At 50.2% G+C, this 15,847-nt stretch overlaps 1 protein-coding gene and 1 non-coding gene across 2 annotated transcripts in view; one reads left to right on the top strand and one right to left on the bottom strand.

Moving 5' to 3' along the window:
* Positions 1–15,847, bottom strand: part of EMILIN2 (elastin microfibril interfacer 2) — a 46,953-nt gene that overhangs the window by 10,092 nt on the left and 21,014 nt on the right. The window contains exons 3-4 of the mRNA XM_031439120.2: positions 15,515–15,690; positions 8,700–10,628 (exon numbers count right to left, since the gene is read on the bottom strand). Coding sequence (XP_031294980.2) covers positions 8,700–10,628; positions 15,515–15,690 — 2,105 coding nt within the window. The remainder of the gene's footprint in view (positions 1–8,699; positions 10,629–15,514; positions 15,691–15,847) is intronic.
* LOC116148841 (U6 spliceosomal RNA) lies at positions 13,406–13,511 on the top strand. Its single transcript, XR_004132439.1, has one exon. It is a non-coding gene; the product is annotated as a U6 spliceosomal RNA (small nuclear RNA).

Here is a 15,847-nt window from a genome sequence, read left to right as displayed (position 1 = left end):
TCACCTGGTCCTTACTTTCTCACCTCTCCCCTACAAGCTCCTCAAACCAGCCCTCATTCTCTGACATCCTATTGCTCTCCCGACGTCTGGTCCAGGCACCCGAGTTCTGCCTCACTCTCCTCTCTCTCTTATCACATGCACCCCGTCTGTGCTAAGTCCAGCTGATTCTAACATTGGACCTCCGCCCACACCTCTCAGAACGCTCCCTCATCATCCGCCCGTTCAGACATCTCCAGCACTCGTACAAGCAAACTGGAACTCCTGATACCCCGCGTGTCTGCCCCCTGCCCACCTCCTCCAGTCCCTCTGCCAGGCCCAGCTGTCACCTGCCCTGTCCTGCTTCGTGCTTTGCTGTTCACATGCCCGAAAATGCCTCCTGGGACAACCTCGCTGCCACATGCCCGCCCCAGTTCAGACACCATCTCCTCGAGGCCGTCGGGAACCTGGCCAGTCGGGGCCTGGACAGGCCTGCCTCCAGGCCATGAAGCTCTTTGGCCTCGGAGGATCTCCCCATAGTTTACTCTTTCCTCTCTTGCTGGATGCTGAGCACTGGAGGACACTTTAAGTGATCTTTTATCCCCAGGGCTGAGCACAGGGCCTGGCACTTGACGCACTGAAATATTTGGTGAAGGAAGGGAAGCTGGACCACAGCCGGGACCACGGGCCGCACCCCACTTTCTGCAGCCCTTCAGTGAGGCGCCCTTATTCTGCCAACCAACCTAGTATGACGATGCTGGTGCCCAGAGCCGGCCAGAGGTTTCCTTTTCCAGTCCCCATGCCCTCAACACCCAGGCCTGTCCTACCAAGTGGGAAACAGAGGGAAAAGAAGGAGCAAATACACCGCTTGGGCTAATGTCCTCCTCTAATCTCCACGGGGCGCCGGTCCACGAGGCCGTGAGAGCAACAGCTCCAGCCCCTCCTGTCACAGCGGAGACAGCGATGAGGAGGCTGCCCTAGACCCTGACGTCCCCGGCCAGGCCTCGGCTCCAGCTCAGCCCAAGGCATCACACACATTCATTCCACGCTTGTAACAAAGACTGGACAGCCTCTCGCTCGTTCTGGGAAGACAACTCTGGCAGTCGATGGCTCTCTGAACTGGACATATGTTTCTAATCCAGACAGCGACCATTTGAACTGAGTTCTTCACCAGAGCCCAGTGTGGCTGCCCGTGTGGCTGCCTGTGTGTCAGGAACGGAGGCACGATCAGACACACATGCACCTGCTCTCATTCCAGAGCCTGCCCCAAGGCGTTGGTCTGACACCAGCGTGTGGCCTTGTGCCACGGCCTTACCAAGGATGGACCTGACACCAGGTAGGAGAGGCCACTCTCTCTCCTTTGAAGTTCTTATTAAAAGCCAATTTCAACGTCACTGAGACAAAAACCTGCCTAAGAAAAGCCCCAACAATCTGCGAGGCTGCTGTGTTAAGAATGCGTGTCTTCCAGCTGACTCACGCCTCCCTCTGCTGCCAGGAGCCCGGGTCGTCCGTCTCCTCCTGCAGCCACCAGGGAGCCCTGAAGGGAGGCGCTGCCCCGCGAATCTAAATCACCAGAGTTAAGGCCCCCCAGCTATGCCTGGCAACTCGGTGGTGTCTCGTCACAGGACAGGGCTGTGGGGACGGACACCGGCCGCAGGCGTCAGAGTCCATGTTAGAGGCGTGGCTGTGGGAAAATCAAGGAAATTTCCGGAGTTATCGCCGCATCCATCACAGGGCTAAACCGGCAATGCCTCCCGACAAGCAGGCAGAATCCAAGCCGGGCAGGCGAGGCGGTGGGTGCGGGCGCGCTCCCCTGACTAAAGCACGGTGCAAACGTCAGGTGCAGCTCATTAGAAGCCCAGGGAGAGAGGGTGGAATCTGACCTGCCTAGCGTCCCGAGGGGTGTCTGCAGACCAGACGCTGCAACTATACAAGGATTTTATTTTATTTTTCAAGATTAAATTTAAATTTGGGGGGAGGGGCAATTAGGTTTTTTTTTAACAGAGGTACTCAGGATTGAACCCAGGACCTAGTACATGTTAAGCACGCACGCTACCACTGAGCTATACCCTCCCCCTCCATGCGAGTATTTTAAAGACGTCAATCAAGATTTCTGACTTTAAAATAATACATCCAAATGCTGACATTCAGCATGCTAAGTGGATGGACTGCCACGCTGCACCGCAAAGCCACTCAGTTCCTGGGAAAGGCCCTGCACCATCCCTGACGAGGTGTGAAATACGCCCGACTCCTCAGGAAGGTCCCAGAAACCATGGTTCCTGCACTGAGTGGGGACAGGGTGGGCTGGGGCCCCACAGGAAGGCCAGGGTCAGAGAGGACAGGAGTCTGCCCTCTAAGTGGAGGACACGCAGGCCTGTAAAACGATTCTTAGGGCTGGGGAGACAATGTGCAGAAATCCTGCCTTGTTCTCCTAACAGAGGACGGGAGATGTGTGTTCACAGGAATGGTTCTGTCTGAGCAAACAGCAGTCGAAATGCTGCGTTGGTTTTGGTTGGAACAAAGAGGACAAATGGTCAAGCTCGTCCAAGGAGCGCTATGTGGTTACATCACAGAAGGGCCCGTACTGACTCCTGCTCAAGAGAACAAAGACTGCGAGCCCAGCCAGGAAAAGGAGTCCAGACATGACCCCACTGAAGCCCTGTGGAATCAGGCCGACCAGGGGAAACGCCTGCGTTTCTGAAAAGTACAACGCAGAGAACACGGCAGTCGAGGTTCAGCTCTGGGCGCGCGTTAACGACGGTGGCAGTGAATATGGAACATAATTCACTGTCACTGAACCCTAGAGGGGCCAGTCTGAACATGAGCATCACTGGGGACTTTTTTTTTTTGTAGAAATTCACAAGCTGACTCTGAAATGGAAATGGAAATGCAGAGGACCTACCTGAGTTTAAGACAGTTGTTAAGACCACTTGTAACAGTCAAGACGCAAGGAGACACACGTCAGTAATGAACGGTGGAGTCCATCTGTGGACACGCACATCCCAGTCACGCTTTCGTGGGTGGTACTGTGTCCAAGTTGGGGTTTTATTCTCTCTCCTCACCATCCTCCCGCCCCTGCTTCCCTCTGGGCACAGCGGCCCCAGTGCTGCCTGTGAGGTGGCCTTCCTTCCATTTCGGAGACCAGAGCTAGCGGGTTTTTGTCTTAATTACAAATTTCTGGATCTCACCTCCTTCTTGCTGAGCAAAAATCTCCTGAGCAAGCCTGGAGTAAATCTTTCTTTAAAGCTCGCAGAAGATTCTGCACGCAGTTAGGATAGAGCCTGATTCCCGGAACCCCGCAGTTCTGAAGACAAGGTTAAGACGGAGGAAAGCAGCTGCTACTCCCCCCCAACTGGAGAGCGTCACAGAACCCAGGTGCTCTCGGCAGGTACTGTCTGAGCCAGTGTGGTCCGAGTGGACGCGGTTCATTTAGCCTTGATGTATTTATAAGACTCTAACTTACTCTCTCAGGCTCTCGTGGGCTGAAACTGGCCCCCCAACTCAGTGGATTTCAAGCGGCCAACAGCGTCGTAATACTGGCATCAAGCCACTCTTCCCTGGCCAGACTCTACAGTTAGACACTTATTTGAAAAATCTGCTTTTTCATTCTCACAGCACAGCTTAGGTTAAGCAACTTTATAAAAACGGAATTCTTAAATCTGCAACACTCTTAAGTGAAACATTATTAATTATACATCATATATAATTATATAGATTAATTATATAGATTAATATAATTCAAGTACTCATGAGAAACTGCCCTGAGACACGAACAGAAGGGAGGGGGAGATCTGAAGAAGGAAGCCACACAGTTGTCACTGGCGGGGCTGGCACAACGCTGTGGCATCCCGGCGGGCACAGGCGGAGGGGAGGAGAGCCTCCCTGATGCACAGACGCGTCCTCTGCCCCCATCTCTGCTCGGCGGGAGCCCAGGTTTCCCCTTCTGTCCCACCTGCAACAGGTACAGCATGGACTGGGGTCTGGCCGGGCATGGCATCCAGGTCCGACAGGGAAGGCTAGGACCAGAGGCGGGGAAGCAGGCTCTGCCTTCACCCCCTGGGGGCAGCCCCGGAGCTGCCAGAACAGCAACTTCCTCCCCCACAACCTCAGTGGTGGTGAGACTGGGCCACTGGGGGCTAAAGGAAAGGCCAGGGTGCTGGTGAGAAAAGTGTGAAGGACCAGCGCCCCCGCCCAGCTGTGAAAACGAGAGCAGGTGCGTGAGGCACGGAGGCCGAGACCCTGTGGCCACATCACAGGGAAGAACAAAGGACTGAGCCTCCGCCTGGTCACACAGAACCTAGTTTATTCCCAAGTGCTGAGTTTCTCATCAGCAAAAGTATTTGACCGTGAATCCTGAATGCTGGGGAGGGGAGATTTCTAGGCTCTTTAGACTTTATACCTGACCCCCCCAATTTGGAAAAGAAAAACAAAGGGCTTTCTAGAACATTCTGCAGAGCAGCCAGAAACCCCACACCCAGGGCTCCCATCCCACGTCTGAGGTACAGACAAGCCCACTCTCAAGGCCTGGGGGCTTGTAGGAAAGGAGAGAGAGAGAAGGTCATCCAGGAGCAGAGTGACCACCGATCGTGGGGGCAGAGGGTCAGAACAGCAGGTGCCACTGAGTGACCACCAAGCCCCAGGCGTTATGTAACACTCCACCACTTAGGAGGGCTAGTCCTCATACTAACTGCTTAGGTGTTACTACGTTATTATCTTCAATTAATAGATGCCAAAAGTGAGGCATTAAGTAGATAAATAACTTGTCCAAAGTCACAGAGAATGTGTGAAGTAGCTGGGACTGCAAATAATAATTACTTTCTGGCTCAAAATTCTCCCATAGTTTCTCATGACACTCAAAATCCAAATCCTTTATCACAGCCTATAAAATCCCACCTGACCTGGTTCCCACCCCTTGACCTCACCGCCTAGGACTTTCCCCCTTGTTCACAGACGTGATCTAACTGGCATTCTGAGTTTTCAAACAGAACAGACACATTCCCACCTCAGGGCCTTTGAACCTGCTGTTCCCTCTGCCTGGAACACTTTTCCCTCAGATCCCGGCAGGGCTCGCTCCCTCATCTTATTCATGTCTCTGCTCAAATGTCATCTCCACTGAGCACCCCTCCCTGATCTCTCATGTAAAGTACAAAGTCCCCTGTTCTCTTTCACTCCCCTCTGGTCCACCTTTCCCCACCCACTGAGCACCAGCTGAAATTAGAGCTTTGTTTGCCTGGCTGTGCATTCACTGTGTTCTTCCCCTCTAGACCCTAAGATCCCCGAGGGCTGAAACTCCAGCACCAGGACATGACTCAGTAAGTGTCTGCTGAATGAATGACTGTACAGTCGAAGGAGTGGGGGGGGGGCGTGTGGGGCCCAGGGGAGGGGCGTCACACCCACGTCACAGAGCTGAAGGTTGTGAAAATGCAGTGGCTCTTCACCTTTTAGAAGCTAAGCACCTCTCTGAGTCCTAGATGAAAGTCACAGGCCTTTTGTCCAAAAAAGTAACTGAGCATTTGTATATAGTCTCAAGAATCTCTCTTACACCTGGCAAAGGACATCGGTGCCCACGGGAGGGAGACAGAGAGACCTGGATCTAGTCGAGCATCCGCTGAAGCCCCTTCCGCTCCCCGCGGGTCGCTTCCTGGGTAAGCCCGACCCCCTCCTGGTGCTTCCCAAGGAAAGAACGGCCTCTGTGCAAGAGGCAGTGGACCAAGTAGAAACAGGAGGGTCTGCGTCCCTGGGCCAGCAGCCAGGTTTCCGGTGACTACATCCTGCATCTGAGCTCTGGACCTTGGCTCATGGTGGGAGACGTAATGACTGTGCCTCTGACACACACAAGCCTCGTCACCCTCAGGAGTGACTTGCTTTGACCAATGGAACATGGCAGAAGGGAGCCCATGCCGGCTCTGGGCCTAGCCTGGAAGGGGTCGGCAGCTCCTGCTTCTGCTGTGTAGTAAGTCTGCCGCCCGGGGACCACCACACTGTGAGGAAGCCCAAGTAAGTGAGTCACATGATTCACGAGAGCAAGAGTGACCATGGGGAGGAACCCTGAGTCCCCACGTCTTCCTGGACCGTCCAGTCCAGCCAGGCCTAACTGCCTCCAATCACAGCTGAGTGAGTGACTCAAGCTGACGCCAAACAGAGCGGAAGAACTGCCAAGCCAAGCCCTGCCCGAGTCCCTGACCCGCACAATAATGGAAAAGGATACATCTTTGTTGTTTTAAGCCACCAAGATTTGGGGCAGGCTGTCACACAGCAAGAGATAACAAATCCATTCACAAAATTCCCTTCCTGCTTCTCTGAACCCTGCCCATCCGTCAGTATTATCTCTAGGAACACCTCCTTCCAGAAGTTCCCTCATCACTACACCTCACTCTTCACCCCACCAGCTCAGAACTCTCAACCGACCCAACCTTGAAGGCTCGGCTCAGGGCTCTCTCCTCTGGGAAGACCTCCCTGACTTCCACTGCGGCCGTGGGTGCTTCTCTGCATGCCCAGTGCGCCTGTGCACACCCCATTCCCGTGACCATCTGTCTGCTTGTTTCCCCTAAGACTGTCACTGTCACATACATTGTCACTGTCCCATACGCCAGGCACACAAGCTCATTACTCCCAACAACACAGGCTCAGTAAGATGCTATGAACTGAAAGCACCCTGCACCACTCATCGGGGTCACACACTGTGTCCTATGCTCTCTGCAGACCTATGTGTGTCTTCACCACCGTGGCTGGAAATGCCTTTAGGGGGATGGTCGGGCCACTGGCCTCCGCACCCCTCACAGAGCTCAGAAATGTACTGCTGACTCCGACGTGGTGACGGACCTGAACTCCAGACTTGCCCACGGACCTCAGGGACTTGGTTCCGGATCCCCTAGACCTGGATGTTCTGCAGGGATGGACAGACTCTACCTGTTTATTTTTGACTCTTTTCAGTCAATGAAATTCTCCAAAGTCCACACAGTCTACATTCACAACGGTGAACTCATTCCCGAAAGATCATCTTTCGGAAGCCACTCTCTTTAAAGGCATCCACCTCCTGCTCCTGCTTCCACAGACAAGCGTGGAAGCGTGAACACAGCTTCCCACGCTGCCTGGGAGTCGCAAATCAGCTGGAAATATCTGCGTTCAATCTGTTGTTATAAAGCACAGTCCAGACGGCACTGTCACCACGGGGACAATCCCTCTGTGACTACACACACAGTCCCATGACCTTTACCCCACATTCCAGAGATAGGACTTACAAGGGCCTGGGGGGGGTGCTATAAATAGTGGGGTGGGCCTGGGTAACCCTTATCTACAAGCTCCTGATCTCGGGGAACGTCCAAAGCACTTTCCCACCTGGGAGGCCGGGCCAGGGCTCGCCTGCCTCTCCTGCTCCGGGCTGCATGTCTCGGCTGGGACCTGACCCTAAATCCTATAGGCTCACACAGGCCATGAAATTGCATCAACACATCAGGGCCTTTGTCATCTGGAGCTGGGCCAGATGGAAAGGTGATAAAGGCCAAAAAGGAAGACGAGGGAGAGAAAACAGGGAGAGGACAGGTCAGGAAGTGGGTCCTTCCAGGCACACAGCTGGCCCTCCACACGTCCTTATGGAGCCAGGGGGTCTGCGTTCAACTCTGGGAGACACGAGGAGATGTGTGCCGGACTGGGGACAATTTCTCCTGCCTCCACCACTTCCCAGCTGTGCGACCTTGGACACACTCCCCCTCGGGAGAGCAGTGTGCCCTCCCCATGAGGTGGCTGTGGGGCTTGGAGACATGTCTCTGAAGGGACTGGTGTACTGCCGGTATACAGAAGGTGCTCAATAAATGTGAGCTCCCTGCTCATCTCTCCCCGCCTCCATTAGAAGGGGCTGGCTCAGTACTGAGGCTACCCCAGCTGCATACAAGAGCAGCGCTGCCCCTCTGGGACGAAGTGCTGAGCCCCCAAGAACCAGATTAACTTGAATTATGTCACTCAGTTCTACCAAGGGACCATTCATTCATTCAGCTCATTCATTCATCCAGCAAACATCTGTTGAGTGATGTGTAGCAAGCCTTGCCCTGAGCACAACTGATGAGTGTCCTTGTTCTGGGCACGATGGGGCTTTAAACAATGCCCCTGCAGGGCTTCTGCCCACGGTCCTGTCTCTGTTTTTGGACAGGACATGACAGCCTTCTAACTGCCATCACCTAGGCCCTAGATTTTAGGGACTAGGAAGTGGCCCACGGATGATGACGACAAAGATTATAATGACACCAGCAAACAAAAACCGATGCTTGTAGAGAGGAGAATACAGACGCATTCAGGAGACCCCCTGAGGGGAAGACGGGATAACACATCCACCGCGCCAGGCTCTTATGCCAACAATCTGACCCCAAGTCTAAGCTCACCATCCTGATGGCACAGATCAACCCTCTGCCATCTACCTGCACTGAAGGACCACTTTTCCTTTCATATTTTCAATTTATTGTAGGCTGATACTTCGCAAAATGCACAGATCACGTGCCTGAATTCTATGTTGATGTCAAGCTATTTTCAAAGTTCCTAAATATTTATTCTCGTTGTTGGTATCTATCTCGTTGCTACCCAGCACCAAACAACTCACACACTGGCTCCCATCCAGGAAGCACACCTAGGGTAGCAGTGATGAAGTTCAGCGCATCCCACAAACCATCACACTCCAGCATAATACAGATTGCAGACAAACACAAGCAGTGGCATTGTCAAGACCCACTTACTTTCTGATGGTTGAAATTTGATCAGATCTTGCAGGTCGGTAGAGATCTGGAAAACGTGGCTGTAGAACTGCTGGACAGAGTTCCTCAGGCCGGCGATGTCCCTGGAGTGTGCCCGCAGCGTCCCGTTCATCTGCCTGACGCAAGTCCACAGGCTGCTGACGTGCTTGTTCAGCCCTTCCTCGATCTTCTGAAGGCTCCCGGCGATGGAGTCCAGTTTGCTGCACGTCTTCTCCATGTGAGACACTCTGTCCTCCACCACGGAGACCTCCCTCTGGACCTCGTGCGTCTTCTCCTTACAAGTGTCCAGCTCAGCGAGGACCTGGCTCCGCAGCCTCTGCCACCCCTCGTCCAGCGGGCCGCAGCAGGGTGCCGGGGGGCCCCGGGCAGATGGGAGGGTCTCCTCCAGTCTCTCCAGCTCACCCCCCTTAGAACACCCCCCAAATCCAGCGTTGGTGCCTCCTGTACAACCGCTCAGCTCCTTCTGAAGATGCCTCATGTGGTCTTCTGTGTAGTTGAGTTGAGAGTAAAGGAGACTAAAATCCCGTTGAAGGTTCTGGATGCTCCGTTCAGTTTCCTGAAACTTCCCGTGCATCGTGTCATTTAGAGGTTTCAAAAGGCTCAAGCTGTCCCCCGCTGTCTGGCCTTCTCCATTGTGTAGAGCATCGTCTACCCCGTGAGGCTGTCTCTGGAAGCTCTGCAGGCAGAGGTCCTCGACAGCCTGCACTTTGTCCTTCAGGTGGTTTAACTCCATCAGGACCTGTCCGTGCCCAGCCCCCTGTGCCCCTGGCGGGGCCGGCGCAGGGCCGGCGAGCTCTGCACCGGAGCTGTTGGCTGCCTCCAGCAGCACGCTCCCCAGGCGCTCCTCCAGAGACTGGATCTTCTGATTGAGAAGTTGCTTCAAGTCACCCACCTCCCCATTAATGGTCCCCCGAAGGGTCTCCTCAATGTAAAAGCAGTGTTCCTCCGCGTTCTTCTCAGTCACATTGATCCTTGCGTCCAGTTCATTCCACCTTGCATCAAAGTCCACGTCTGGCTCCGGAACTATGAGGCGGTCAAACTCATTGTCCAGACGTCCGTTCAGCATTCTGGTGGCTTCAGCAACTCTTTCAATTTTCTGGTCTAACACCTTGATCTGCTGCCCAAAGTCACCATTCTTTGTGCCATCACAGCAATTTGCCCGGGCTGACGGGTCCTGTACACGGGCTCGGAGGTTGTTTATTTCTTTTCGCAGGCTCGTCTCCTTCTCTCCTATAAGCTCAACCACTCCCAGGTGGCTGCTCCCATAGTCATCACACTGCTGCTGGAGCACAGCCAGCTTGTACTCACACGAGTTCTTCAGGTCGGCCAGCTTTCTGTCCATCCCCTCCATGAGCTCCTCCCTCAGCGCATCAATCTTACTGTCCACATAGGCTTGGTAGAGCTCATTGGTCGTCATGGTGACTATAGGGCCCTGGGCAGCCTCCTGGAGCTGTCTGAGCCGCCCTTCATAACCCTTCACTTTCCCATCCAGCTCTTCCAGTTTGTCACTCTTGGTCTTCAGAGCATCCTTGACTTCAGCCAATTCAGACTGGATGTCCTTCATGCCAGAGTCCCTATTGTGGAGGACACCGGGAAGCTGGATCGTTTCTGGTTCTTCACCAATGGCACTGTCTGGCACTGGCTGGGGGTGCAGATTACTGAGCCATGATGCCAGCATTTTGCTGGCATCGTCCTGAATGGCGTGTCTGAGGTTTTCATTCACCCCGGCAATGGAAGACTGGAGATCAGTAACTGTCCTTGTGAGTCGGAGAACCTTCTCCTCGAGCGCCTGGATTTTCTTTTCCTGAAGTTCTTGGGGCCCCTGTTTTGGATCTACCGTCTGACTTGGTTCCGCCGCAGGGGTTGGTGACAGCGTCTTCTTAGGCTCTGAGACCTGGCTCGGTTCATTGTCTGTTACAAAGAAAGAGTTGGACATGACTTAACATTTTCTACCTTTATCGAGTTTCTGCAAAGCCAGTAAACAGGGTACTCACAGACCACACTGAAACCTCCACTTACAGCTCCCCTCCCACCGCAGGTCACTACATTGGTAGAGTGGAAAAGATGTGGGCTTAAGTCAAAAGACCCCTGGTGGTGTTCAGGCTCTACTGTTTACAGCCTGCCCTTGAGCAACTTAATTCCCTTCTGTGAACTATAATCCCTGCATCTACGAAACAGAGGGACTGTCTTCCCTCTTTGGGTGGTTAAGAGAATATTTCCATGGCATGTAATAGATACTCAATGGTCTCTTTCACCCTGAAGGGAAATAATCTTTATTTACTTTATCATATGAACACATCATTCCCACATTAGGGACCTGCAGCTGCACCCTGATGGTTGACCGCATTCCGTAAAACCACAAGAAGCCACTGAGATCCACCCATTAGCTGCCGGGTGGTATGACATCACATGAGCAGCAAGTCATCCTCCACGCAGCTCCTAAGTGTTCTCCTTCTCTTCGTAGCATCCCTGTGCTAAAGGAGTCTCACAGACCTTGTTTAGCGCCGTCATGCAGTTGGGGAAACTAAACGCAAAAGAGAAATAAAGCAGCAGATTCTACTGGTGTCTCCTAAGGACAGAGCCCTGTGGCCCCTATGCAGTAAGATTTACTAAGTCAAAGAATACAAACACTGAATTTTTGATAATCCTACCTTGAGAAATATACCTCCAAGGAAATGGTTCAAAAGAAAAAAATTACTATGAAATAATTGTGATGAGTCTTACAATGAAAATAAACTGATAGATAGAGAGAGATAAATTAAACAAAAAGGAGGTTATTGAAACAAGAGACAACAGGAGAATAAGCAGGAAACCATGCCCTTGAATGCAACAGACGCATGGAATACGAGAAAGCATGTGACATCGACAAGCCTGCGGACCACACTGAGACCTACCCCATCAGGTGGGAAAGGCCACACACAACATAGGTTACAACGAAATAAAATGCACCACAAAGCACTGGCACCCCGACAAACACTGCAAGTATATTGAGAATGTTGTGGATATTTGAATTAAAAGTTCATTGTTTTTCCCTCCTCTAACCTTTTGCACACAATCATAGCAACAGCTATTATTCAGTAAAATCAGTTTAGTGGTAAAACCAAGACTGGAATTCAGATGTCCAAACTCCCATGCAGAAAACTAGAAAGAACACCTTATATTCCGTACTGAAGAATGTATTTTATCTCAGGGCACTAGGAAAAAAAAAAAAAAACGTTGTTGAATCACATACAAATGAAATGCTGCTCTGAGAAACGGAAATTTTTTTAAAAAGGGCAGAAGAAGCGGGGAGGATCCGGATGTAAGGAAATCCTTTTCTCCTATACTACTGGTGACTCTGAGAATTGCTACAACTTTCTGGAAGGATAACTTGGCCAGTGTATCAACATACTCAGAATCCTTTTGACTCTGCAGTTACACTTTTAGAAATTTATTCTAGTAAATAATAAAGATGAATCCAAACATTTAACAGGAAAAAATACTTATTCAAGTATTACCTATAATGAAAAATGGCAAAAAGCCTAAGTGGTCAGTGGCAGGGGACTGTGTCCAAACAACCACACTCCCTGAAGTCATTAAACGATACCATAGAATATTTAATAAGGTGGAGGGAGAGGGCAGAGCTCAGTGGTAGAGCACGTGCTTAGCATGCACAACGTCCTGGGTTGGATCCCTAGTACCTTCATTAAAATTAATAGTGATAAATAAATAAACACATAAACCTAATTGCTTCCCTCCCCTCAAAACAACAACAACAAAAAAGAATATTTAATGATGGAGGTTTGTTCCGTATAAATAGTTAAAAAGTAAGTTCCCCAAACAGTATGTTGCTCCTTATAGTGACAGATTGAGGATAAGCACTTCCTTTCATTCTCTTCTGAAATCCCAATAAAAAAACAACCAAAATGCCAATCAAGTCACACGTAAAAAACTGAGAATCAGAACGGTTTTGGAGTTTTTCAAGTGTACTGGAAGCTAGAAGAAGGTTGAGCCACTCTTTCAAAATTCTAAAGGAAAATTATTTCAAACCTAGAATTCTGAAGCTAGAGACAATATGTTTTCAGGCTGTAAAACTTCAGAAAGTTTATGCCCCGTGCAATCCTCTCATGAAACCACTGGAAGATCTGCTTCACTGAAGCAAGGGAGTAAGTCAAGAAAGAGCAGGGGGACAGGAGCAGGCAGTGGATGGGAGAGAAGTCAGGCAAGATCACGGCAGGGGCGGGGCAGCTGCGAACAAGGACAAGCAGGTGACCAGTCCGCGGGGAGGGGGAGATGAGAAGGCACCAGGAGACATTTCTTCAAGAAATTGATGTCTCTGGACACAACGAGGGGACATTTAGATAACCAGGGAGAGTTTGGGTTGAAATAGAGATAAAAACGTAGAAAACCAAGCAAAGGAAAACATAACTATTAACTCAAGAGAAATCCAAAAGCTGTGTAGGAAAGGCAGCACATCCGCAGTACACTCCAGGGCTCAGCTGTAGACATCACCTGCATAACCGCTACAATGGAAACAGGAACTTCTGAGCAGGTAAAAACACGGGATAACTGAAGGGAAAGGACGGTGGTACAGGAGCCCCGTCTGTGTTTGCAAGTAGATGAAAGGGAGTTAAATCCTCACCTTCCACAATGAGAAGTCAAGAGACATGGAGGTAAATTCCAAAGGACCGTCTGAAGAGTTAAAAGCGGTGCTCGCTTCAGCACACGTATACTAAAACTGGACTGGCACAGAGAAGGTTAGCGTGGCCCCTGCACAAGGATGGCACACACCTTTGTGAGGCATTCCATATTTTTAAGCAATGTAAGTGTCCATAAACAGGTGAGTGGATAAAGAAGATATGGTGTCTATATGCAATGGGATACTACTCAGCCATAAAACAATGAAATTTTGCCCTTTGTAACAGTATGGGTGGATCTGGAAGGTATTATGCTTAGTGAAATAAGTCAGATCGAGAAAGACAAATATCCTATGTTATCACTTTTATGTGGAATTTAAAAAATAAAACAAACGAATGTATATAACAGAATAGAAACAAACTCACAGAGGTAGAGAACAAACTAGTGGTTACCAGTGGGGAGAGGGAAGGGGGAACGGGGATTAAGAGGCACAAACTGTTATGTATAAAATACATAAGCAATAAGGATGTATTGTACAGCACAGGGAAATATAGCCATTATTTTGCAATAACTTTAAATGAAGTATAATCTGTAAAAGTATTGAATCACTATGTTGTACACCTATCATTAATATTGTAAATCAACTATACTCAATTAAAAAAAAATGTTAAGAGTTTAAAGTAATTACCCCTGGGAAGGGAGGTGGGGGAGAAAGGGAATCCCTGCTTATCCTAACAGTGCTTATAAAACTATCCAACTCATTAAACTACACATGTGTTTGAAGTTTTGTAAAATGAAAACTAAACTAAACTAAACAGAGATAAGCTATCTACTGTGATCCAGCAGACCCCTCCGTGTCCCCATCACCGCGCCTGCCACGATCTGCTGTAAGCACTTGTCTCATATTAGCCTCCCGGGAGGTCGGGGGCTGTGCCTGCCTTGGGCCTCTCTTTTCTCAAGTGCCCAGTACAGAGCCTGCAGAGAGAGAGCTTGATGACTATCTGTGGGACGAATGAATGAATTTTTCTTTAACGAGATGTCTGTGCAGCTGTAGAGAAGACATACTGTTCTATAGTAAAATGTTAACAGTGGCGAGATTAAGTGTTCTTAAACATTTTTCCTGTATTTTATAAACATTCTTTAATTGATATGCATTACTTTTGTAATAAAAATTATTTTAAAATCTGTCTTACAGACAATATTGGGAAACACCACTAGTTTCAGAATTGAAAACATCTCCGGGGAAAATATAATCATTTAAAGACAACTTAAACATCTAGCTCATAGGGAAACCTAGGTTGCATCATTCTCACTAAACTTTAAAAAGGGGAAAAATAAATACAAATAAAAAGAGGAAAGATAAACTGAGGTAGGATAAAATGTGAAGACATTTTTATCCATAAAAATCAGTCTCTTAATATCACACTTAAAGGCAAAGGTGGAAATTACCATTGCTTTCTAAGCTATTTACTGAGTTTGTGCTACTTCACTTAAAAAAGAAAAAAATTGTAAGTGGGGGTGGGGGTACAGCTTAGTGGTAGAGTGTGTGCTCAGCATGCACAAGGTCCTGGGTTTAATTCCCAGCACCTCCATTTAAATAAATGGATAAATAAACCTAATTACCTTCCCCAACCCCAAAAAAGAAATATGCTTAAAAGGTTTAATTAAAAACAGTGGGGAAAACAGACGAAAAACAAATCAGAAGCAAATTTAAGAGCCACCTCACCGGACACTTTTTTAGCTTTGCAGCCATCTCACCCTGAACAGAATGAGAAGGATTTCATTTACCTCTTCTTTAGAAAACAATGTGAGCTCCTCCAGATTCAGGTTTACGGGAGCCTGGAGGTGAGGAGCAAAGTAAAAGCAAGCCCAGCATCCTTACGTCATTACACCTGGCTCTTCCATCTGTGCCTCAGGCCGCGGAAGGCCGAAACCAGCAGCAGCTCCTCCTCTGAGGCCTTGGCTGTCACAACAAGGCGGCCCTAACAAAGCGGCTTCCTTTTTAAAAGTTCCTCTTGCTACCGCTTCAGCACATGAATGCGGGTGCCCCGTGTGTCTACCGCAGGCATACATGCGCACTGTCGGCAGGCCCCGGAAAGCGCTGCACTGTAATAACTCCTGACTCCCGGAGTGCGGAGGAGGTGGCGGCCGCGCACGGCAGAGCCCGGGTAAGCGGTCACCTGTGGCTTTCTTCATGCTGTTCCGAGGCCGAGCGGGCGTGGGGCGGGGGGTCCTCTCCGGGTCTCTGGGACCTTCTTGGCAGTCTCCCCCTCTGAAGCCAGGGCAGCACCTCCACTCCAACTGGGTCACCGTCTTGTACCTGGTGACGTATCTGGGTCTGACGCTCACACGGTACCTGCCAAAGGAAAGGGTGGCATCTCTACCGGCTACTGTTGCAAACACCCCTGGCCCTCCTGGCACTGGCCCTGAATGAAGAGGACCCAGATCACTGCTAGCTCCAGGCTGACCTGGCAGGGCCATGGTCTCCCTCAGTCCAGCCCTGATCCCCTGGG

The sequence above is a fragment of the Camelus dromedarius genome, chromosome 32 (genome assembly GCF_036321535.1).
Source record: "Camelus dromedarius isolate mCamDro1 chromosome 32, mCamDro1.pat, whole genome shotgun sequence".
Classification (NCBI taxonomy): Eukaryota; Metazoa; Chordata; class Mammalia; order Artiodactyla; family Camelidae; genus Camelus; species Camelus dromedarius.
The sequence above is the reverse complement of the archived record's forward strand: the minus strand, read 5'-3'. Positions and strand labels throughout refer to the sequence as shown.